The 23,566-nt window shown below is 44.5% G+C and overlaps 1 protein-coding gene across 6 annotated transcripts in view; it reads right to left on the bottom strand.

The window, feature by feature from the left end:
* The window catches only part of OSBPL5 (oxysterol binding protein like 5), a 218,839-nt gene that overhangs the window by 44,459 nt on the left and 150,814 nt on the right, over window positions 1–23,566 (bottom strand). For all 6 annotated transcript variants that reach the window (XM_074954865.1, XM_074954864.1, XM_074954866.1 and 3 more), the window contains 4 exons: window positions 21,572–21,652; window positions 20,230–20,331; window positions 16,861–17,064; window positions 8,243–8,327 (listed from right to left, as the gene is read on the bottom strand). In XM_074954865.1, the coding sequence (XP_074810966.1) occupies window positions 8,243–8,327; window positions 16,861–17,064; window positions 20,230–20,331; window positions 21,572–21,652 (472 nt within the window). The remainder of the gene's footprint in view (window positions 1–8,242; window positions 8,328–16,860; window positions 17,065–20,229; window positions 20,332–21,571; window positions 21,653–23,566) is intronic.

Raw genomic sequence — 23,566 nt, forward strand, 5'->3', positions numbered from 1 at the left:
TGGTTGATACAGTGGAATGCTGATTCTGGGCCTGGCAAACAAGCACAGACTGGTGGGACCGCATAGTGTTGCGAGTATGGGATGATTCACAGTGGCTGCGAAACTTTTGCATGTGTAAGGCCACTTTCCTGGAACTCTGTGAGTTGCTTTCCCCTGCCCTGAAATGCAGGAATACCAAGATGAGAGCTGCCCTGACAGTTGAGAATTGAGTGGCAATAGCCCTGTGGAAGCTTGCAACACCTGACTACTACCTGTCAGATGGGAATCAATTTGGAGTAGGCAAGTCTACTGTGGGGGCTGCTGTGATCCAAGTAGCCAATACAATCATTGACATTCTGTTATCAAGAGTAGTGACTCTGGGAAATGTGCAGGTCATAGTGCATGGCTTTGCCGCAATGGGGTTCCCTAACTGTGGTAGGGTGATAGATTGAATGCATATCCCCATCTTGGCACCGGACCACCTTGCCAGCCAGTACGTAAACCGCAAGGGGTACTTCTCAATGGTGCTGCAAGCACTGGTGGATCACAAGGGACATTTCACCAACATCAGCATGGGATGGCTGGGAAAGGTGCATGACGCTCGCATATTTAGGAACTCCGGGCTGTTAGAGAAGCTGCAAGAAGGGACTTACTTCCCAGAACACAAAAATTACTGTTGGGGATGTTGAAATGCCAATAGTTATCCTTGGGGACACAGCCTACCCCTTGTCCCATGGCTCATGAGGCCATACACAGGCAGCCTGGACAGTATTAAGGAGCAGTTCTATTATAGGCTGAGCAAATGTAGAATGGTGGTAGAATGCGCCTTTGGATGTTTAAAAGCTCGCTGGCGCTGTTTGCCAACTAGGTCAGATCTCAGCACAACCAACATTCCCATTGTTATTGCTGCTTGCTGTGCGCTCCATAATATCTGTGAGATTAAGGGGGAGACATTTATGGTGGGGTGGGAGGTTGAGGCAAATCGCCTGGCATCCAATTTTGAGCAACCAGACACCAGGGCAATTAGAAGAGCGCAGCTAGGTGCGCTGCACATCAGAGAGGCTTTGAAAAAAAGTTTCATGACTGGCCAGGCTATGGTGTGACTGTTGTGTATGTTTCTCCTTGATGCACACACACCCCCCTTGGTTGATTTTAATTCTCTGTAACCAAACCACCTTCCCTCCCCCCTTCAAAATAAAGTAACTATTGTTTGGAAACCATGCATTCTTTCTTTATTAATGAAAAAAAGTGAGATAAATGACAAGGTAAGCCGGGTCGGGTGGGGTGGGGTGGGGGAGGAGGGAAGGACAAGGCCACATAGTTTGATTTGTAGTGTGGCTACAAAAAGCAGTTTGAATGACAGCCTTCTGTTGCTTGGGCCATCCTCTGGAGTGGGGTGGCCGGATGCCTGGAGCCTCCCCCGCCCGCATTCTTGGGCTTCTGGGTGAGGCGGATATGGAACTTGGGGAGGAGGTCAGGCGGTTATACAATGGATGCAGTGGGGGTCTATGCTCCTGTTGGCTTTCCTGCAGCTCCACCAGATGCTTCATCAACCCCGCGTACCCTCTTCACGCTCACTTAATGCTTTCCTGGCGTCTAACACTGAATGCCTCCATGCATTAAGCTGTACCCTATCAGTGTGGGAGGACTGCATGAGCTCAGAAAACATGTCATCGCGAGTGCATTTTTTTCACCTTCTAATCTGTGATAACCTCGGGGACAGAGATGATAGCGGGAGCACAGAAACATTTGCACCTTCAGGGGAGATAAATTTTACTCTCCCTTTTAAAGATGATACATTTCTGAGAACAAAAGGGATACGCTTTCACAGTGAATAAGCAATTCACAGCAGACAGCACACGTGCTTTAGGTACAAGGTCGCATTTTGCCTTTTATATTGAGCACCTGCCATTATGGTGACATCACACACGGCTGGGCAACAGAATTCGGTTTCCAGGAAGCCATGGTAAGGCAGAGTGTACATGGGGTTGGCTTCTTACACATAAGATGTGGGAATGGTTTCAAACTGCAGTGCCATCCTTTCCCATAGTAAGCAATGGGTTGGGTTTCACATATAAAAAGAGGGGCTGTGGGTTTTGGGTGGATGTGCAACACTCACCTCCCCCCACCCCACCGCATGGCTATTATCTGGGATGATCCCTTCACCCCTCTACCTGCCGTGTGGCTATTCTCTGGGATGATCCCTTTTAGCCAAGAGCAAACAGCCCAGCATGAATGGGGTCCTTTTACTGTTCCCTTACAAAAATTCCCCTATTTCAACCAGGTGACCAAGAATGATATCACTCTACTGAGGCTATCACAGATAGATATAGACCAAATGTTGCTTGAATGTGACCAAAACCCAGGACCATTCGCTGCCATGCTTTGTGCTGCAATGATTCCAGAATACTTGCTACTGGCTTGCCATGGTAAAGTGTCCTACTGTGGAGGACAAAATAAGGCAGCCCTCCCCAGAAATCTTCTGCAAAGGCTTTCAGAGTACCTTCAGGAGAGCTTCATGGAGATGTCCCTGGAGGATTCCCGCTCCATCCCCAAACATGTGAACAGACTTTTCCAGTAGCTGTACTGGCCGTGAATGCATCCCAATTCTTCAGGGCAAATCAAACATTTCTTTTAAACCCTGTACTGTAGTTACAAATGTGCACTCACCAGAGCTGCCTTCTCCGGCTTCAGGGTTGGGGATCCCGCCTTCGGAGGATATTGGGTCCAGGGTGATGAAAAGGTCCTGGCTGCCGGGGAGAACGGATTCACCACTTGCCTGCTGCGCCTTCTCCTCCTCCACAAAATCCTCCTCCCTGTTGCTTGAGACTCCCCCCTTGCAGGTGTCCACAGACAGTGGTGGGGTATTGGTAGGGTACCCCCCTAGAATGCCATGCAGCTGACCATAGAAGCGGCATGTATGTGGGTCTGACCCGGAGCGCTCGTTTGCCTCCTTTGTCTTTTGGTAGGCTTGCCTGAGCTCCTTAACTTTCACACGGCAATGCTGTGTGTCCCTGTTGTAGCCTCTCTCCATCATGCCCTGTGAGATTTTGGCAAATATATTGGCATTTCTTCTTTTTGCTTGGAGTTCTGCCTGCACAGCTGCTTCTCCCCATACAGCAATCAGATCCAGTGTCCCCCTTTTGGTCCATGCTGGAGCTCGTTTGCGATTCTGGGGGGACTGCATGGTTACCTGTGCTGCTGAGCTCGCCACGCTGACCAAACAGGAAATGAAATTTGAAAGTTCCTGGGGCTTTTCCTGTGTACCTGGCTAGTGCATCGGAATTCAAAGTGCTGTCCAGAGCGGTCGCACTGGAGCACTCTGGGATAGCTCCCGGAGGCCAATACCGTCGATTTGCGTCCCCACTACTCCAAACTCGACCCAGCAAGGTCGATTTTAGTGCTACTCCCCTCACCGGGGAGGAGTACAGAAGTCGATTTTAGAGCCCTTTAAGTTGACAGAACAGGGTTGGTTGTGTGGATGCATCCATTTTAAAATCGACCGACATGGCTAAATTCGACCTAGCCCCGTAGCGTAGACCAGGGCTCAGAGACACGAAGGATCCAGTGGTTGGATCCACTTACAACAGTCCGTACAGAAAGGGGGATTGGGCCATGTTATGACAACTTCTATCAATACACTAAAGCCACTCACAAGAAGAAATCTTCACTGTGTAGCTTATTTACATAATGGCTAGTCTCCAGAATAAAATTCCTTTACTGGAAATGTCAAGAGAAAGTCCCTATATTTGTAGACGTTGAGCTTTGTGGGCTGTTTTGACCTTCCAGAGGTCTCCAAATACAACCGTATGTGACAAAACAAGGTAGTCAACAGATTGCTACTGGACTTTATGGAATGTGAAGTTTACTGTGGATTAGTGGCAAAAATGTATTCTGAAATTGTAAGAGGAAAAATAGGACACCAAGCTGCTGATTGTGATACAGATGAATGTCTGGACTGTTCGCTAAACCTATCATGTAACTCAATACTCTAGAAAATAGGAATTCCTCATGAATTACCATTAACATTACCAAATGTTCTCACTAGTTATTAGCATGAGAGGATGTGTTGAGAAGGACGTGATCAAGGCTGCATGGAGACTGATTCATGATCCATGAACACACTGTAAACATATACTAACATTATGCAATGGGAAAGAGGCTTCCTGGGTCTATTCATATCCCTAGCTCATTTTGCTCTCTCCAAGTGCCAACCTTCTTGACTGGCTTTTATCTGTAGTTGTCCAATGCATTAAACAAAAACTGTTTGTATGCAAGTGTCTCCTAAACCCCCTTATGGCCTGGTCTTTTTTTACCTTCACTTCATACCCCTTTATATTTTAATCTGTCACCATTGGACCACTGTCCTGTAGCTTACAATGACTTAAGCACAATCCTCCTTGCCCCTTTTTAAACTCAATCCATATTGAAATGAACATTTCTCTACTGTACAAGGCACAAGTCCCTACTTTGTCTGCCCCATTTTATTCAGGACTCTCTCCAGGCAACCGTTCCCCTCCTCTGTGACACTGACTATACCAGTTTCATGTCATCTGCCAATGTGAATGCAGTGTCGTGTATTACATTTTCCAAATTATCAATTCAGAGTATGGATCTTAACAGCGATGCCTTTGGCTATTTATATATCTCCTTCTCAATCCATATCCATTTATCACTGTTCACTGACTTCAGCTGCCAAGCCAATATTTTATCCAATAGAAATTTCCACAATCAGTACCCTACTCATTAATGTTTCATGCTAACATCTTTTGGTGTGATATTGCATCAAAAGCCTTCACGAAGGCCAATAACACACAGGTTATGCCTGTAGCTTCACCTCTGTCAAAACTCATTGACCAATCCTTGTAGAAGTTGATGAAATTTGTTAGGCATGACTTCCCTTCTCCAAATCTGTGCTGACTGCCCTTCATTATTCTTGTAGCCGTACAAGAGCATTCTCATCTTTCATCCTTAATCACTGTTTCTAGACTCTCTGAATGGAGATGTCATATTTCAGGTCTCTGGGTTCTTGCTTTTTCCCTTTTTTAGAGGTAAGAAATCACATTAGTTTTTCTCCAGGTCATATGCACCTGTTACAAGTGAAGAGGCAAAAATCTCAGGTACTAGCTGTGATTTCACCTGAATGCTGTAGATCTGCTTCCTAAGGGTCCTTACTTAGCTTTGAACTTAAAGATATGCTACAATAACCCACTACTTTAATCCCTTGATTATCACAAATTCATAAAAATTCATTTGGCAGAAAGCTTAGAAAGGATTCTAAACACTGAAAACCCCTCAGGGAGGGGGATTCTGGCCCTTTTATCCCTCTGGCATACAATATATCAGAGCATATTGTGGGTGTGCCAGAGGAATAGGGCACAACTGGAACAGTGCTTTAGTCTAGAGATTCCCAACTTCTCGGAGGCCACAACTAGATGGTGTAGGTTAGAGCAGCCCTGAGTCTGCTCTAACACAAGTATCCCACAGCAGCCCTAGGGATAAGGGGAACAAAGATGGCATGCAGCCATCACCCTTTGCCATCTTGGACCTAAAATTGTAGTCAGATGTGGAAAAGCTTTTTCCAGTTTGAAGTCTTTTTAGAAGAATACTAAAATGCTAAGAGGTAGTGCCCTGTTAAACACCAATTTTCCTTTAAAAACAAGCACACACCACAGAGACCACACTGCTCGCATTGCACATCTTCAAATTAAGTTAATGGAATGACAAGTAACATTGATCTCTAAGGACATAGTAATTGAAGTCATTCCATTGCCTCAAAAGCCTGAGGAATAGTTCTGTTTGTTTCTCTATCAGATGGGCTGACTGAGATTTGAAATTCAGATATGCTTGCCAAAAAATATAAATAAGCTTTAAAAAAGGGTGTGTGTATTATAATCAACATACCTGTTTCTACATAGGAGATATTTAGAGTGAGGTGGCATTCTGTATTTCTTTCCACAAATAAGATGAGTGGTAAAATTCAGGGGTGGGGGGGGGGGGGAAAGAGGGAAGGGAAAAGGGAGGAATAACCATATTCAAATTAAAACCTGCACTCTTTTGGCTTTCCACCTAATTTCACTGCAGTGAACATGCACTTCTCCCCAACAAAAATGCCTTTCCCCCCCACCATGAATAACTCCCTTTGCCCAATGGAAGAGAGGGCAGCAGGCACAGACCCAAAGGGAAAACAAAAAATAAACCAGATCTCTGGAATGCCTTCTTTTAGATTTGCTGGTGCGCTTAACCATGTTCCAAGTGCACCACCAGAAATGCATTCAGCAGCCCCAGTGTTTCATTTGACACCTATCGGGCTGGGAGAAACTTAACTGAAACAAACCTTTAGCCAAAGGACTGTTGATCTGAAGCCCACTGAAATAAATGAAAAGGCATCCATTTACTTAAGTAGATTTAAAATCAGGCCCAAGGTGCATGGATGGCCACTTAGGTGCCCCTTTGGGGCAGGCAGAAAATGTCTACAAGGAGCAGCAGGGGTTAATTTGATATGGCCAAGAATTACAGTACTTTGAAGGTCAACTGGAATGAAAACATGTTTTTAATCTTCTTATCTACTTACGAACCACTGCTTTTCTGTAGTCATTACAGAGTTAGAGAGATTTTCACATAGCAAGCTGGCATGTTTATCATACATTGACCTATATACACCTCCCTTAGTTTCGTGGATTCTAGAAGAAAGGCAGATGTGGATCCATTGGCGACTATTTGTGCTGATCGCATTTCTATTCCTGCAACAGTAACTTAGGGGGAAGGATGGGTGGAAAGACCTCTCCTCACCAACACATTTTCTTCTTTGGGCCCCTGCCTAAAGGAGGATCCAGGTGGATGCCCTACATATTCCCCGTCTTATTTCAAGGACTATCTACAGAAAGAATGAATGAGTGTGAGACCAAGTTTTCTGGACTCAGGAAATTGAGCATTTGGAGCATAGCCCCATGAAATCAACACATGCTTCCTTCTCAAAGCTCCAGTGAAAGTGGCAAATATCTTGAAATTTCTCATCTTAGGCAGGGGATAATCCCTTCCTGATCCCAAATTTGGTGTTCACCTCCCTTCCATCTTCTACATGTCTGTTGACTCCGCACTTTTCCTCCATCTGCAAGAGTGTATCTTGTTCCCAGACACACGGCCAATCAGTCCAGAAAGGTGGCCATTGAGTGATCCACCATCACCCAGCAGTATGTGGAGCATGTTTGTGACCCACCTGAGCTCTGGTGGCCCTTGGTGTGAAACCCTCAGATTCACACCTGTGCCTGGATTTCCTAAACAGCATAGTATCCATGTGCTTCCAGGTTGGCCAGCTGCAGTAGATTGTTCATGTAGGGTGGGATTTTCAAAGGTGAAAGTCAATGAGAGTTGAGTATTTAATTCCTTTAAGCATCTTTGAAAACCCTAAGCACAGTTCTCAGCAACATCTAGACAGGAGGAAGTTGCACCTTCAGTCAAGTCACAATGTAGCGTACAAACCTTTTATAGGTTTGTAATTTTGCTGTATTACATACATCTCCCCACCTTCTATTCGGGGAAGTAAAGATGACGCATCCACGATATCATGATACATAATGCTAGTAACTCAAATAAATCTGTATTTTGTCACTGTGTGTGTCGATACAGATGGATTTATATATAAGCAAATATTTTTAATTATATGACTTGGTACAAAACAAAATTTGGAAGACATATGCCTAGAAGAAGAATAAATGCACACATGAATTAGAGTTTGAGCTGGATCCCTCACTGAATCAGTCATGTGAAATCTATTTTGCTTCCTTTAAATGTTGGAGAGGCAATTATTTATATTACAGTAGAACCTATAAAGCCCAGACGGTGTAAAGTGCATAACACAACAGGGCACCAAAACACACAATAAAAGAGTGCCTCTGCTCTAGAAAGCTTACAACCTACATAGACAAGAATAGGAAAAAAAGTATTATCCCCATTTTAACAGAGGCACAGAGAGTAAATGACTTGCCGAAGTCACATGGAGAGTCTATGGCAGAACCAGGAATTGAACCCACGTCCCATCCCCTGCTCTGCCGAGTCCAAACCAAGCGTCTAAGCCATAAAACCATAGCCACATAAATCCTTCCACCTATGCATTCCCAACCTTTATTTTCCTAAATAGGAAAGAGACACCAGAGAAGGCACTCTTGAGCTCCCAGGATCAAACTCTTATTTTGGATTCATGACGAACATTCATATCTGTGGAAAAGAAGTGGAGAGAGAGGAGAGGCAGACCAGAACTCACCATCTGATTCCGAGGCTGCTCTGAAGATCAAGTAGCTGCTGGGAAGAGGCTGAGTGATGGAACCAACATTCTCTCCCTTTGGGCCCTAGAGTCACACAAACAAGAAAAAGGTAAGGCAAAAAGGAGGCTGGAACAGTTCTGTGAATTTTTCCCTTTCATGGGCCAAGTGTATTTGTGAGGGGGAAGAAGAGGAACAGATGGAGTAATTTAGAGAGATCCATTAGTAACCAGGATATTCCAGCCACTGCTCCAAAGTAGTAATAAGACATTGACGCAAGTCTGGCTCAGCCCAAAGACTGATTTATTGTCAGTACCACTAGCAATGTAGAAGTATACCCCCAGAACTGAAGAGTTTTGCTCCTTTAGCTTGTGAACAAGCCTACAGAGAAATGGAAAAGAAAAAACGTGCAATTACTGCGTCTCTTACACAAGACTTTTCAGCACAGCGCTCGCTGCTGAGTCCATCTGCAGTATTGCAACACCAGTGGCAAAAGCCTCAGCTTTCCTCCATCGCTGGAAGAACAGCAGGTGGCACTCACACCTCAGATGGTGGCATCAGCCTTTCCAGCAGGCTGGTGCCATGAAAGCCAGTTTGCTCTTAAATTATTCAGTTAGTCCTGCTAATGCCTGTAAATCACTGTGTGTTGTCCCTTCCTGCTGTTTTCTTCCGAGTGCCTTGCATCTCTCTTTCTGCCAGTGTTAGAGGTGGATAAGCTTGGAAGTCAGCAGATGGGGATTGGAGTGGCCCAGTGCAGGCTCCTAACCTGGATCCTTCACTGGCTTCATGTGGCTGACTGAGGGATAAATTCTGGGGCATTTCAGTGGCAGCTTTTCTGAAAGGCCACAACTGAAAGAAGGAAGAAAAAGAGAAGGATATGGTACTTTGAAAGGTGAGCTAGGAGAGGGCATGAAGGCTTCACTGTAACTAGGTGTTCTGTAGTGCAATCTCTTTCCCTTTGCCCCATATCTCTCTCTAGAAACACCTACCTCATGGGTTCTAAGCAGAGAATTACTTCAAGGACAGAGAGGAGGGTTGTTGTTTTTTTGTTTGTTTTTTTTACTGTGCAGTCTGCAGCTAGGGGGCAGACACTGACCCTCCTTGGGAAGGAGCATAAAAAATTCTCACAAAGGCAGACTCCAGCTAAGGTTTCCTTGGTACAAAGGAAAGAGTACATTCGCTATTACACCCCTTCAGGGGAGTGTGGCATTCTCTCATCCATGATGTACATTTAAAGGCAACAGCTATGCCTGATTGATGCACAGGTGTGCAAGGGGTTGGGTTGGAGGCTACCTCTGCCCTCCACCTATATGCAGCAGGACACAACCTGGCTATGGACAAGGGGGAGCCTCTCGCCTCCTGGTTTTCTATTTCCAAAGTGACACCCTTAGTCCTCTGTTCCCTCCCTTCCCCACCAATGCACTGCAGGATAAATCACATTGCAAAGAAACAACATAAGCAGAATTTCCTTTGAGAACAAGGATGACAAATAAATTAGTCACTGTGTAGTAGGAGACATCACTGACTTCTGCACTTATTTATTCCACCTGCAGTTGGCCTAAAACAGATCTCTCCAAGGCCCCATTCAAAGTTGTATCTTTAATTGATAGAAAGCTGTGAACACAGCATTTGAAAAATGTTTTAGCACATGGATGTAAGGTAGCTTTTTCCATCTCTGCAGGCATCTCCTGCCTGACATAAGGCTTCATATCTTCATATCTATATCCCATCCTCTCTTACAAACTGTTTTCTGTGTGCACCATACTGCACCAATTTTTATCCCCAAAATTATAATTCGTGGGGTGGGTGGGTGGATCTGACTTTTTTCAGTGAGTTAAGGGGGACCCCCTGAGCCCCAAACTCATACTAGAATTCTCCATCATTGCCTGCTACTCTCAATTGCTCCTGTGAATGAATGTCTGGCAGATCGATTGTGCAAAGTTACCTGCATTTTTTTTAAGCTGTTTGTAGGGCTGGGAATGGGAAGAAGGGCAAGTCAGAAGATGGGAGACATCTTGATATGGACATGGATTTGACAACATGTCCAGTAGTTTACATTCATTCTCTCTGACCCAATTTCTAATCCCTGGGATTTCCAGGCTCTGCAGAGGCTTCATTTACTGTCTTCCTCTGCCAGGGAAATGACAGGTCTTTATTACTCATCAAAACAGGGAGCGCCAAGAAACACTCCTTTCACGAGGTGCTTGAGATTTAGAAATCAAAAACATCTGTATGGCGATTTGATATGCAGGACTGGCAAAGCTGGGATTTGATAAGTGATCCGCAGCCCAGCCCCTCAAGACATTAGTACTGACATTGATGCAATCAGGCAGCATTCCTTGTGACATTTTTCCTTTCAGGAGCTTTCAGCTGAATGAGACTTTGGAGAATTGTTGATAACACCATAGTATGGATTTTCAATGCACAGATTGAAGCCTGCCTTATAGGGGGAAGCCCATGAACAGATGGTGCAGATCCAGGGTACTGACATTTAAAAGAAAAGTAGATGGCACAACGTTTCAAGAGACTTTTATGCAAGTGGAAAAATATTACAGTGACCAAATAATGGTCTGTCAGACAGATTTAGTAGTCACACATGGGTAAAAGGATCATGACACTGAGGCCACTCTTAACCGCCGCCCCCCCTTAACAACTCTACAGAGTAAGTGAAGTTTCCTATCTGTAAAATAGGGATAACAATCCTTCCTTTCTCCCACCTTTTTTCTGTCTTGCCTATTTAGACTGTAAGCACATCAGGGCAATGACTGTCTCTTACCATTAATATACAGTGCCTCGCACAATGGGCCCCAATCTCAGTGGCAGCCTCTAGATGCTACTGTAATACAATTAATACAGGGAAGTCTTTGGGTCACTCATCTTCAGGGCAGTGAAGGGCATCACCTGAAAAGGGTACGTTTGTGGTTCTAAAAAAGGATTGGATTTACGTTACCATGTCAGAGAGTAAGGACTCTGGAAGAATTATGAAAACCAAAAAAAGTAGTTAGTCGATGCATACACGGAAGCTACAGCCCATTCAGTATGTCGTTTTTAATTTTACTTTTATCACCAAAGACAGGCATTAAAAATACGATAGAGAGATATCATCCACGTGGATGAAAATGAGCAAAACAAGTGTGGGCTGGAGATTAGAAAAGCGTGCCTAACGGAACGATCTAAACGATAGGAACAGATTGTAAAAATTTCCCAAGGAACGCGATAGATGCGCCATCACTTCAGTTACTTTAAAAATAAAATCTAAAGGGGGAGGGGGGCTCGTTCAAAACAATGGGTGTATTTGTTATTTATCGATTTCAATTTCCACAGGTACCTACACTGGATTATTTGCTGCCATCAATAGGTGCCCGAGTAACTGAAACAAACAAACAAACATTCCCACACTGTGTTGTTCATCCAATTAAGTCAAATGAAAAAAATCTAAAAAAGTGTTTCAGTACAATAGGATGATCCAATACATTACCACAAATCTAACCACCTGACTGCTATACAGTGCTCCCATACACAGCCCCAAAATAATCACCGTACTGACATTAACTGGTACTCCGCCGTAGCCTGAGCAGGCACAGACCCAAACTACACTCCCATTATAAAGTGGTTTGAAGATACTGCCAGAATCATGCGGGGAAGGTCTCTCAGTCACTGCTTGTGGTGTAGAGAGAGAACTTAAGATCTCAGCGCTGTTAATTTAGCACCTGTCAAAAGCATGAGAACAGACTGGGCATTTCGTTATGAAGCAGGAATGATCACATCCTAGACGAAAAGCAACTAACTTTAGAGAAGCTATTTATGTTCACAAGCCTAGTGAGCCACGTAAAATGAAGCGAACTCTCTATCCAGGCAAATGATTCTAATTTACAGTGTGGAAGCCAGTCATTTTTATCAAAAAGCAGTTAATGCAAATCAGCTGGTGCTCTTTAAGTATGGGTTACACTGACATTTAGAAGGTGCATGCCCTAACAATATTATTGAAGTTACTAAATTCAGCGGTCTTTCACCCTAAATACACTGGTAATCAATTGACAGGCACCTCAGAGTTTGAGATTCTGTTTTAGTTTAAATTAAATGATTGCCCATTAAACTGAGTTGATGAACGCGACTGTAAATGCTAGTCTAGACAGCTCCACAAACGTTTGTTCTAGGGCTTACCACTGAGCCCTGGGCTAACCACAAATATCTGTGTCGTTTAACAAATGTTAGCGGAGCATCCAGACTAGCATTGACAATTGTGTTAACTGGCAAACAATTAACTAGAGTTAAAACCCAATCACAAATTCTAGTCTAGACAATCCCTACGTTTCAGGATCCATTGTCTTGTTTTAACAGGCAGTGGGAATTCTTGGCCACATCTTGGTTCCAGTATTATAGGTAATAATTTTAACTTGTGCTGGAACAAAGAACCCATATATAATTCATGAGAAGCGGGCTCTCTTTGCACCGTTAGACAAACCAAATTACTGTAGTAAATGCTCCACTGGTTCCCTTAAAACAGAGGTGGGCAAACTACGGCCCGCAGTCCACATCTAGCCTGCGGGACCGTCCTGCCCGGTCCCTGAGCTCCTGGCCTAGGAGGCTCGCCCACGGCCCCTCCCCTGCTGTCCCCCCCTGCCCCACAGCCACGCCGCTGCGCGGGAAGCGCTCTGGGCGATGGGGGTGCGTGCTCATACAGGGCAGCATGTCTGGCTCCAGCGCGGCTCCCAGATATGCTGCTCTGAGCAGCACGGTAAGGGGGCTGGGAGTCCTGGGGGGCAGTCAGGGAGCTGTTGGATAGGGGGTAGGGGGCAGTCAGGGGAGAGGGAGCAGGGGTGGGGGGGTAGATAGGGGGTGGAGTCCCAGGGGGCGGGGGTCCTGGGAGGGAGTGGTCCGGGGACAAGGAGTGGGGGCAGGGTTGGATGGATGGGGTGTTCTGAGGGGGGCGGGAAGCAGGAGGGGGCAGATAGGGGGAGGAGGCCAGGCAGTTTGGGGAGGCACAGCCTTCCCTACCTGGCCCTCCATACAGTTTCGCACCTCGATGTGGCCCTTGGGGCAAAAAAAGTTTGCCCACCCCACCTTAAAAGTATGCAGTGAAGTGACATAAAATAAAACAGTATTTCTGGCAGCTTCAGCATTTGACTGCTGTCAGAGTGCAAACAGCTCCTTTGACATCAAGCAGTTCATTAGAGGTGGCCTTTTGCTGCTCTCTTGGTGTTCATCTTGTGGCCCAAAGTGGCTGTCAGACACAGCAATCCAACCTGGGGGGTTCCTAATCCACAGTTCAAATGCAGCATCCCTAATATCCAGCTCAAGATATCCAAATGAACTACTCTGACTTTAAAACCCAAATATCTCATGATTTTCTTGTTTTCCGTAACAGTGTTCAGGAAAATCCTTCCACTTTTTAATGTACAGAATATAATATATGTATTTTATATGACTCCTTTCTGTTGGGTCAGTCTTGCTGAAGGAAAAAGCATTCTGACACCACAAGATGCTTCCAATTGCAAAACCGTACTACTTTCTAATCCAGAGGTGGGCAAACTACGGCCCACGGGACCCTCCTGTCCCCCTGAGCTCCTGGCCCAGGAGGCTCGCCCCCCGCCCCTCCCCCGCTGGCCCCTCCCCCCCGCAGCCTCAGCGCATGGCGCCACCGCTGTGGGTGGCCGGGCAGCACAGTTGCAGAGCCGCGGCCTGACCAGGGGCGACTGTAGTGCCATCAGCCACCAGTGTTCCAGGCAGCTCAGGAAGGGGGCAGGGAGCTGGGGGGTTGGATAGAGGGCAGAGGAGTTGGGGGTGGTGGTCAGGGGACGGGGGTGTGGATAGGCGTCAGGATGGTCAGAGAGCAGGGAACAAGGGGGTTGGATGGGGCAGGGGTCCCGGGGCGGGGGCAGTCAGGAAGGAGAAGGGGGGTTGGATGGGGTGACGGGGGCAGTCAGGGGACAGGGAGAAGGGGTGATTGGATGGGGCAGAGGTTCCAGGGGGCAAGTCAGGAGTGGTGAGTCAGGGGACAGGTGGTGGTGGATGGGGTAGGAGTCCCGGGGAGGGGGGGCTGTCAGGGGACAGGGGGGGGTTGGATGGGGCAGGAGTTCCAGGGGAGCCGTTGGGGGTGAGAAGCTGGGGGGCAGAGGCGGATGGGGGCGGGGGCCGGGCCATACCTGGCTGTTTGGGGAGATACAGCCTCCGCTCACCAGCCCTCCATACAATTTTGGAAACCCAATGTGGCCCTCAGGCCAAAAAGTTTGCCCGCCCCTGTTCAAATCGTTCATTCTCACTGCACATTTCAGATGAATTCAGTTGACCTCTGTCTGCTCACAAGGAACTGTTGTGGTGATGGACAGCAAATAAATGACAGCTTTCTTGGATGCAGGACATGAACCAGATGAACAGAAACTTGAAGGCTGAACAAAAGCCAAGTGGTAGGTGAACTACAATGCCTCATACACCTTTGGGACAAGAGCATATAGTGCAAAGAAAAGAGTCAAGACACAGACTGAGGCTAGGCTAAAAACCTTGTGAGGAAACAGTAGCTCTTACTCTTTGTTGCTGAGGTCCATTTAATTTTCTACCACTAGCCGGATTCAGTTTAGCAGAACTTTATCTTACAAATAGTTCCTTTGACTTCCCATGAAGCACAGTGAGTAAGGTTGTCAGAATCTGGCCTCATACATCTGCTCTCCCATTTTTGCCAGACCCTTTGGTGCCAGAGTAATGAATGCCATCAGCCCTGGTACATGAATCCTTCCAGGCATCTCTGCTATGCTGGCCTCCCTGCAGTAACACCATAATCAGCAATGCCTTGTTTAGACTGGTAATATTTCTTAGGGAATTTATATCTGCAATAACTCTGTACAGATGCTATTTTTAATAGCGGAACAGAGCTAAGTGCTTTTTCTTCAGGGCATCAGACAGATGTTACGGTCCGTAAGCAGTGGGGGCATCCTCCTTAATCACAGCTAATGGCAAATGCTGTTTCATCCAACCTTAGAGAAATAAATATATTTCTTTAAAACTTTGGGTGAGTTATTGATATTATAAGTTTCCAGAAATGCCACTCTGCATATCACTCTGATGCCTAAAACGTCTGCAAAGTCAGCGAGAAGTGATGGAAACAGCTATATGCATGGTTAAGAGCTCTTTTTGTTCAGAATATCACCAGGCTGAATCATCACTGAGTTTTGCAGTCTGCTACTGTCCAATTGTCAGTGAGTTTCACGTAATGAATTATACCTTTGTGGTGTAAGTAAGGCATGCATGTATGCTAAGTCAAGAGTCGTAGATCATAGAGCTATTACATGTAACTCAACCAATCACCACCTTTATTCTACAGCTAATTTGCACGTGACAATTTCATTGGTTATATGAGGGAGGCTGAACAGATGGTGGATTACTTGGCCCAAAGCTGACACTCACATAAAAACACAAGTGTCCCAGTACGAACCGTCTTAGACATAAATCAACACAACCAGCACACACAATAACCCCAAACACACAGAGCCCCTCACCATAGCATGTATCCCACATTCACCACCCACACAAGTCTCCCAGCACAACCCCCGCATAATAACCCTAAACATCACTCTGAAGCCTAGAATATCTGCTGCGTCAACCTGAAGTGACGGGAAGAGCAATGAGAATGGAGGAGAGCTCTTTTTGCTTAGAATATCAGCAGATTCAGTCATCACTGGTATTCCCAGTCTGCTACCATCCAGTTTTTAAGTTCTCAGCCATTTTTGGCTCTCAGCCTCCCCATGACTTTACGAATTATACCCGTGTGACAGCACAGCCTTTCAGCTACTAGTTAAAAAATATAAACTGCAGGATCTGTATCTTTCAGATGGGTGGAATCAATTATTGGTATTATAGTGGCACCTAGAAGCCCCAACGGAGATCAAGATCCCGTTGTGCTAGGCACTGTACACTGTCCCAAACAGCTTACAGTTACAACAGACAAGAGAGACTAAGGATAGGAGAAAGGAAGTATCGTTAACCCCATTTTACAGGTGAGGAACTGAGGCACAGAGGGATTAAAGTCACACAAAAGAAGTTTGTGGAAGAGCCAGGTTTTGAACACAGATCTCTCCAGGCCCAGTCCAATGCTGTAACCACAAGACCAGACTTCCTCTCAATCACAGAACATTAGAACTGGAAAAGACCAGATCATCCATTTCACCTCGCTTTGCCAGGGCAGATTGTCTCTTGTTCTGCACTGTACAGCACTTTAAATTCTACCTAACCCTCCCACATTCAGCAGATTATTCCACAGTCTAACACATCTGACTGTCAAGGAGCTTTTCCCTGTATTCAGACAATCTTTCCCCCTTTCTTTAATTTCAGTCACGTATCTATGCACCATAAATTACACTTATATAGCCCACCTCAATAGCTCCACATTCTTTTGTTCTGGTATTAAAATCAAATTTAATTTAATCAAGTCCCTAATTTGCCTTAAATAATGTAATCTGTTTTACTAGGACAAGACAAAGCTGCCCTTCCAGTCTGCTGGGAACCCTGCTTCCCCTCCCCGAGCATATCCCTCTCTGCCTCAGAGAATTTGTTGGGTTTTTTTTTGGGGGGGGGGGGGGGTTGAGTGGGGGGGGGCGGGAGCTGTTCATCTCAGCACGATTGTTACCTTCACAGCCCAGATGGACTGATCCAAAGGGTGGAAGAGTTTAAAACAGAAGCCATCCTTTTTGGAGGGTCTCTCAATCAGCTCACAGGAATGGAGCAGGATGGTGCCCACCCACTGACCGATCTTTGGTGTTTTATAAATCAGCAGCACTCCTGGTTTCAGAACACACCACAGCTTGGTCCAGCTTTTCAGGGTCCCACGGATCTGGGAGGGAAATAAGCAGAGATAGTTCGGGGTTGTTTTTTTTTAAATTCTTAAATAAAGTATTTTAATCCAGTACAATGTGTTCAGCATGTGCCTCTCTCTCAAAGACAGATTTTGAAGCCTTTATTTATGCTGCCTAGCACTGTACTCCTTTCGTAGTCTCGTCAACTTCAGTAGGCGTATTCATGGAAGAAGATATTCCACGTGAGTCAGGATATCAGAATCTAGCCCTTACCATTTTGTAAGTTCACAGACCCCTTTTATTACACACAGACAGACACTTATTTTTTAGTTGTTGACCACACGAGAATGATTTGGGGATAATGCTGATGGACATTTCAATTCGGCCAGTAAGTATTTAAAAGGTTATGTCTAGGCTAAGTGGCCTTAGAAGTTACTGTAATGGTCTGCTGTGGGAAACCACAATTAATAAGTTTAATCAAATATCCTCATTTTGTGAAGCACCTTTTCTGACTGGTTTACTTTTCAGTCATGCTCAATGCAAATTCTATCTCGTAGGCAACACATGAAGTCGGATAGCATACACTGCAGGTCAACGGATTCGGCTTTAGCCATTTTGAGGGTAAAAGAGTGTCCCAGTAAAGTGAGACTTAGCTCTTCTTGCCCAACACCACACATGGGCTGAATCTCAAAATGTAACCCTTTTGTTGGGGTTGCTGCTGTGAGAATACATAATAAATGGCTTGCTGTTGAGCTGAAGTTGTTTTAACAGCTTCGAACTCCTCAGGACAAAACTTTTTGCACATGAAGACAAATAATAAAATAAATCCTAAATGTTGTACAAAGACATTATTATTTTAGTTCTCTAGTAGACTACGCTGTCTCCAGTCACCTAGAATCCACTGCTGATCACGAACACCAGTGTTCACATTTGTAACAAATATAAATAAATCCTATTGTCTCGAAGTCCATAATTTAAAAACAACAACTTTGTTTTGTAAGTGTCTGAAACGGGGGGTTTATCATGGAAAGGGCACTGCAAAGTGTAGTTAAGGGTCAGTTGTTGTTGTAGCTGTGCTGGCCCCAGAACACAAGAGAGAGACAAGGTGGGTGAAGTAATATCTTTTATCGGACGGAAGATGGTCACCTACAGTGACAGGAATTAACGTTCCTATGATAAATCAGCAACGCTACACAAACATGGATGTATTTGCTAGTCTCCCCCCATCCACATCCCACAATTTCAATCAAATATTTGTTCTGTGGTGTATAAGTTTCAGGGCACAGTGATAAATTGTCAATATTCATATATCTTTGGACAAGGAGAAATTACATTAGTCAACTGGTCCAAAGTTCGTTCTGTATCAAACGAAAATCAAAAGCTTAACTGCTACAAACTTCAAACATCAATAAAACATCTTGTATCTGTCTGCTTACAGGCAACTGCCATCTCTCTTCCTTGTGCAGTGAGTTAAAGTTTCTTTGCAAGGAGGACAAAAGGGTGGGGAAAAGACTTGCAAGTCTTTCCAAGATGGCTGCTGAGACCTGGTTCCCGTTTCATTCTTCTCACTTTGCCAAGTGACCCCAGGCTATGTGACTTACAGCATTAGTAGCATATAGCTTCAAGAAATGGAATCACTAGACAAGATTAAGCAGGGTATTCCCTATTCTCACAACATTTGTTTTGCAGCAGATATTGAAGGGTGGACTTTCCCTCAGACCCCCAAAACAGAAGACGACGAGCACTGGGGACATGATAATCTCCGAGGCAGAAGCCTGGGATGGAAGACTGAGAGGGGAAAGGTGCTGAGACTTCCACTCATCTCTTCATTCTGAGATGCCACATACTCCCATTTCAGTTCCACAGAGATTGTAAAATGGCTTTACTGATAACTGTTAGGAGATGCAGTAGGAGCCATGTATATTCTCCTTGACCTTCTCGTCTGAAAGGTAAATGCAGTTTTTCCCCAACTCCCAAAGGGGAAGGAGACTGGCATCCAGCAACAATGGGAGGCAGACATTTTGGGAAGGAGGGTGGAGGGAGAAACACAGTGGGGAACTCAGCAGCATCACAGGGACAAGAAGGTCAGACAAAACCCAGCCTTTTGGTAAAGTAACTCCTAGAAATCTGTAGGCAGAAGGAAAATTATATTTCTCACACACACACACACACACACACACGCACGGAGAGGGGATTACAGGAATCAGTTGTGCACTGAACAGAGCTGGCTTCTAGGTTCTGGCCAACAAACAAAGCTCGGGCAGGCAGGGTGCAAACGAGCATTCAGCTAAAGCTGGTTGTTACACGAGCCACTAAGTATGGACAGACCACAATGGCCAAGGCAGGGAGTGGGAAACAACTTCAATATCCTGGTTGGAAAGAGTCCGATTGATGGGGTACTTGCTTTGAAGCTCATGCAATGAGAGTCAGGAAAAACACAACCCATACACCTATAGCAATCATCCACCTTGGATCCAACCCCCTTTATGTAGGAGTATCAAAGAGGCTGAGAACCAGGAAAGATTAGCAAGAAGAGAATTCTGAATCCAACTCCTTAACATATGTGGGGAGAGGATCCAAAACTGCTGGACTTGGGGTAAACATGCTACCTCCAAGACACTGGATGAGCAGGGCAGTGGAAGGGGCAGATTTGACCAAAATGGGATGTGGTCTGCTTGTTTCCCAGGGGATTCTGCCGTTTCACTTATAGAAATCAGCAAGGCCTTTGTGGTTGTCCTTCCCTTGAAGTTCTAGCTCCTTTTATTTGAGGACTAGAATGGAATCCAACACTACTTTTCAGTTAGCTACAGGAATTCTCTTTTCCCTACCTTGGTTCAATGAGATTCCTGTCTGCATGTGAAAAACTGGACATTTGATTTTCTTTTTCTACTGCATTACAGTTCTGTGCCTGTTTGGGACCCAACAAAAGAACTCCTCTGGATTGAGAGAGTTTCCAGAGAAGGTGGGATTACTTTTTAAACTACAACTCAGGACAGAACTAAGTGAAGCAAGTACTTGAGAGAGGATCTGAATGTCTTTGTTCCATTCCAGTGGGGTTGACTGAGTGAAAGCAAGCAAGTCTTCTCCGCTCACTCGAAGGAGGATGCTCTTGGTACTACTGCATAAAACCCAAAATGCTACAGGATTTTCTCATCCATTTATTTATTCCTCCAGCCTCAGAAGCGATGTTTTGCATTAAATACCTTCAGCCAGTCTGCCATAATCACCACACTGGGATCCTTTAGAGCGCTGAAGAGTTGCTTGGTGGCTCTTTTCTTCTCCTGTCTGTAATTCTTCTTCTGTACCTGTTTCAGAATGGAGAAAATAGCAGCTATAAACATGTCCTTTACTGCATGCTTTACTTAGAGAAGGGAGGGAACTTCTTACATAATATATCTGGAAAAGCAATTTATTGTGCAGATAGAGGCCTCGTGAAACTTATCAGGCCTCACACAGGTTCCCTAGAAATCAACAAAATTGTATGTTCTAGTGACAAAAGTATAAGGGAACATAGACAGCAGCCAGGATATCAAGTATCTTCATTGATAGCAAAATTCTACAAGAGTTCTTGATTTAATGTTCTTCTTATTAAACTTAGTTCTGTCAGTTACAAAGGTTACACAATCTGCTGTCGCCCTGCCTACAGAGCGATGGAGGCAGACTAGGGAATCCCTGTGAGAAGCTATGTAGAAGCAGATTGGAATTGAGGCGTATAAATCACATTTTCACCTAGACTAAATCTCCTGGAAAGCCATCCCTCGTGTACACAAATTGAAACCTTTGAATCACACTAGGTATAAACTTGGCCACTTGCTTTAAATCAACATGTCAGGCACTTAGGGTGTGACACCTGTGCAGTGGTGAGCAAGCAGTGGTGTCATATCGATGTCAATATTCAAGGTTACTTTCATTGTGTGGATCACATAGGTTATACCAGAGGGGCTGGCTCTACCATGTGGGCAGAACTGCCTATGGCAGCTAAACATTTATAACCAACGTACTTGAACGTAGGGAACAAGGTACTGATATTTCCCAGTTTGCTGAAGGCAGCAAGAAGAGCCCTAAAGCTACTACCTACAATAATAATAGTAGCCCCTTATGCGAGACTGGTTTTATGAACCGCCTTCCTTACCCAAAAGCACCAGCTGACCTATTGCTTTGAGACGGTGATGAGAGCTAACTAGATGATGTTAGAGCACACTCTGTGTGTTACTAATAAGAGCTAAAACAGATTACAATCCTCCTGTTGGTCGAAGGGCTCTGGAATATAAAGATAACTGTTCGGATGCATGGTGATTGTGTCGTTTTGTTCTAATTACAGAATATTAACGACTCCCACATGGAAGACTGGATACAGGAACAAACAGTTCTGAACCTGCAATGACCAAAAAAGAACGAGCAGCTTGATGGGTCATGGGAAATAACACTCAGAAGTAAAAGGAGAAGTAGTTTATGGGGTTTTTTTTTTAAACTATCCATATTTTCTAAAAGGAAATAGCTTGGTGACACCATAGCCCAAGGCAACCTTTATTGTTTTGTACATACCTTCAATGTCTCCTTCTTAGTAAATTTGGCTGTGGGAGATACACACTCTTTATCAGACCCATTGCAAAGCTTATACTCAGTCTGAAAAAGAAAAGAGGAGCAATGTGTTAATATTAAAATGATTAAGTGAAATGCTTTAATGAAAAGTTGATTACATCTTCCAGGAACCCACTGAAGGCAGATTGTAGACTTCATCAGCACAACATTAGACAAACTCACTCAGGAAGGGCACGTTTGTAGTGTAATCTGTGAACTTCCTTTTACACTTACAATTACTTAGAACTTCCCCCACCCCACCGGGTCTCTACACAATTTCCCATTGCAGATTCCTATCTGTAAACAATCCCATTATTCTCACTCCGGTCTTTGAAAACAACTTGTCCCTTCTTGGATCACAAATTTTAGGACATTTAACATCCTGAAGTAAAAATTGGCTTTTCCTGATGACCATCAATTTTAACACCACATGTTTTCAATAGTCTTTGTGTTCAGCAGAATTTCAGTCCTCAAGGAATCTAAGAGGACAGAAACTGCTTGCTTACACACAAAGTCTCTCCTTCAGGTTAGGATCGCATGCACCTACTTCTCTCCACTGCATGAACACTACAGCCCATCACTTACATTGAGAAGTAGAATTAGGGAAGAACTTGACATTTTATTGCTTCTTTTCCTGTGGTTTAGCTAATGGAAACAAGGAGAGTTAGAACCATGTGTTCAGCCACTGGCAAATGGTCTGGAGACCACATTTTGAGAACTGCTGCAGTAACTAAACAGGAGGGATTTGACCCCCATCTGGAGTATTTGAAATGCAAATTCCTAACCAGTCACTACTTTCTATAGGGTGGGGAAAATAAGTGCAAAAATTGCAGTTTACAATATGGACAGAAACACTGTCTAACCTATTACAGATTCTTAAATACTTGCTGCTGGTATTCTTCCACTCGAAAAATAAATAAATTATAGTAGCAATAAATAAATACACACACACCCCACTTCGAAATGAAAACTTTAGTAGTATATAAATATCTTTTTTCTATAAATAGGTTTGACCAACAATATTACAAGAATTTTTATTAATTAGCCTCGCTCAGAGACCATTCCTGGATAATTCTCAGCTTCTGCCTCCACCCAACTATTCAGTGTTTTAATTTTTCTGGAAGGCCATGTTCTCGCTCTCTAGCTGCAATGCAGTCTCTTGCATGTTCTATATTGACTCCACACATGGGCCATCTTCTGACAGACACAGGATTTACAACAGAGACCCATCCTGCAGCTAAGACCTCTACTAAAAAGTTAGGTGCGCATAACTAGATCATTCAAGGCTGTGAAAAATGTCATACGTTGGCTTAACTACATCACACAGGGTAAGCCCTAGTGTAGACACTGCTAGGTCAGTGGAAGAATTGACCTAGCTACTGCCCCTTGGAGAGGAGGATTTTACTACAGTGATGGAAGGGGTTCTTCTGTCAGTATCTACACAACAGCAAGTGGCTTCAGCATTAAAGGGGTCTGTAGACACACCGTTACAGAGAGAATTCTGCCCTTAGAGTCTGTGTCACATTTCAAAGGCCAGTGTTACACATTTGAGAGCTACACGATTACATTTTTTTTTTAAATGAGGAAACTTCTGTAAGTGCCAGAAGGCTTTTTGGGAGAGAATTATCTGGGATTATAAAAACCATTATGTTTTTAATAAGACCAGAGAATTAGCCTCTAAAAATTGTCAGAAGAATTTTATATATTTATTTTACACTAGTCAGCATGAAAAATGCCATGTTCTTGAGATGCAATTATGAGCCAAACATTGGGGGGGAAGTGAAACACAAGGGACTAAGTACAAAGAACACTTCAGCCTGGTCAACGTGAGGAAAATTAGGTCAGCATAAGTACATCGCTCAGGGGGATGAAAAGTCCACACCCTTGAGGGGCATAGCTAAGCTGACCTAAGTGCCAGTGTAGACTGTGCTAGGTTGATGGAAGAATTCTTCCACTGAC

Source organism: Natator depressus, chromosome 6 (genome assembly GCF_965152275.1).
Source record: "Natator depressus isolate rNatDep1 chromosome 6, rNatDep2.hap1, whole genome shotgun sequence".
In the NCBI taxonomy this organism is placed as follows: Eukaryota; Metazoa; Chordata; order Testudines; family Cheloniidae; genus Natator; species Natator depressus.